At 42.0% G+C, this 1,972-nt stretch overlaps 1 protein-coding gene across 3 annotated transcripts in view; it reads left to right on the top strand.

The window, feature by feature from the left end:
• ppp4r4 (protein phosphatase 4, regulatory subunit 4) overlaps positions 1–1,972 on the top strand; it is a 31,588-nt gene that overhangs the window by 15,611 nt on the left and 14,005 nt on the right. For all 3 annotated transcript variants that reach the window (XM_046060610.1, XM_046060611.1, XM_046060612.1), the window contains one exon: positions 879–952. In XM_046060610.1, coding sequence (XP_045916566.1) covers positions 879–952 — 74 coding nt within the window. The remainder of the gene's footprint in view (positions 1–878; positions 953–1,972) is intronic.

The raw sequence follows: 1,972 nt of genomic DNA, 5'->3' as shown, positions 1-1,972 counted from the left end.
GTCACATGTGTATGAAGGTGGATCAAACCAGCTAATCTTAAATGTCAAAGTAGAGAGGAGCCTAGTAGGCCTATTTATTTTCATTCATTACACAATATGAATAAGCTATGCAGACAGTTGTAAAGAAAGAACATCTTTTGCTTCTGTTCTCTACTTGTTATAGTTACACAGTATTAGGGGTGTGGGCTGTATTAAAAGTATCCACTGTTCTCCCATGCTCTAACACACAGTAACGATGAAATGTGTGCTGTTCTCACATTCTTCCTCTGTATGTACACATAAACAACAAGGCAGGGAAATATAAAAGGAATTTATTTTATTGTTTGGGTACATTATTGTTCAGTGTACATGTTCACATCTGAAACAAACTTTACGTGCTTGATAACTCTCCCACCCCGCAGACATCTACACACCAATACCGATTTATATTCATAGCGGCAAGTGCTATGTAGCTCCACATAGGGGACACAGGAAGTGACATATAGCACCTTCATGCGGCGTCGGAACCGCGTAGGAAATTCACAGCCGCACCGGCAGAGCTCCAGAATGTGCAACTCGGCCAGCTCACACGCGGACGCGCTACAAGTGCGAGGGCCCGCCCAACGCTGCTTGCAGCTTTAATTTATATTAGGTCTACTTTTAGCATTGAACAATGACCCTAAAGGGCTTCCCAGAGTGTTCAGTGAAGCCATGGCGCACTGACCAAGCGTCCATATGCAATGACTTGGGAGTGAGACCAGGTTGATTATGATGGGCATTTTAAGCACTAAACTGGGGGTCTCGTTGGTTTGAAATTACCATAATAAGATGTCATACAATACTGATTTTACTTTTTAAACCAAAATATGTTTCTGAATGTGTTTGTTGTCTCCTGTCAGACAGCGGAGGAGATCGATCAGCTGACTGTGGATGAAGACCTGAATGACATTGAGAGAGCCGTCTACCTGCTCAGGTAAGAGCTGGGTGCTGCTTTTTAATATGTGTAGATATGTGTACAACGTGTGTATATATGTATTATGTGTAGTATGTGTGAATTATTCATGTTGAAGGTCCAGAGTTAGAGTTAGTCTGTGAAAACAAATTTCCTCCCTCGAGGAAAATGAAATATGAATCTGAATCTGTCCGTGTGATACAGTTTCACAACATGCTAGCAATAGTAAGGTCTACAGATGATTTGGATTTTAAAGCAACATTACCAAAACCACTTGGTAAGGTTTAGGCACCAAAACCACTTGGACAGATTTTGGCACGAAAAATACTTGGACAGGTTTAGGCACCAAAACCACTTGGACAGATTTAGGCACAAAAATCACTTGGTCAGATTTAGGCACCAAAAGCACTTGGTCAGGTTTAGGCACCAAAACCACTTGGACAGGTTGAGGCACGAAAAATAAATCAGGACATGTTTAGGCACCAAAACCACTTGGCCAGATTTAGGTACCAAAACCACTTGGTCAGATTTAGGAACCAAATGTACTTGGTCAGATTTAGGCACCAAAACGTACTTGGTCAGGTTTAGGCACCAAAACCACTTGGACAGATTTAGGTACCAAAACCACTTGGACAGGTTTAGGCACAAAAACCACTTGGTCAGATTTAGGCACCAAATGTACTTGGTCAGGTTTAGGCACGAAAAGTACTTGGTCAGGTTTAGGCACGAAAAATACTTGGACAGGTTTAGGCACCAAAGGTACTTGGTCAGATTTAGGCACCAAAAGTACTTGGTCAGGTTTAGGCACCAAAACTACTTGGACAGATTTAGGCACGAAAAATACTTGGTCAGGTTTAGGCACCAAATGTACTTGGTCAGATTTAGGCACCAAACGCACTTGGTTACCAAAAGTACTTGGTTAGGTTTAGGCACGAAAAATAATTGGACATGTTTAGGCACCAAATGTACTTGGTCAGATTTAGGTACCAAAACCACTTGGTCAGGTTTAGGCACCAAAACTACTTGGGCAGGTTTAGGCAC

The sequence above is a fragment of the Micropterus dolomieu genome, linkage group LG10 (genome assembly GCF_021292245.1).
Source record: "Micropterus dolomieu isolate WLL.071019.BEF.003 ecotype Adirondacks linkage group LG10, ASM2129224v1, whole genome shotgun sequence".
NCBI lineage: Eukaryota > Metazoa > Chordata > Actinopteri > Centrarchiformes > Centrarchidae > Micropterus > Micropterus dolomieu.
The sequence above is the reverse complement of the archived record's forward strand: the minus strand, read 5'-3'. Positions and strand labels throughout refer to the sequence as shown.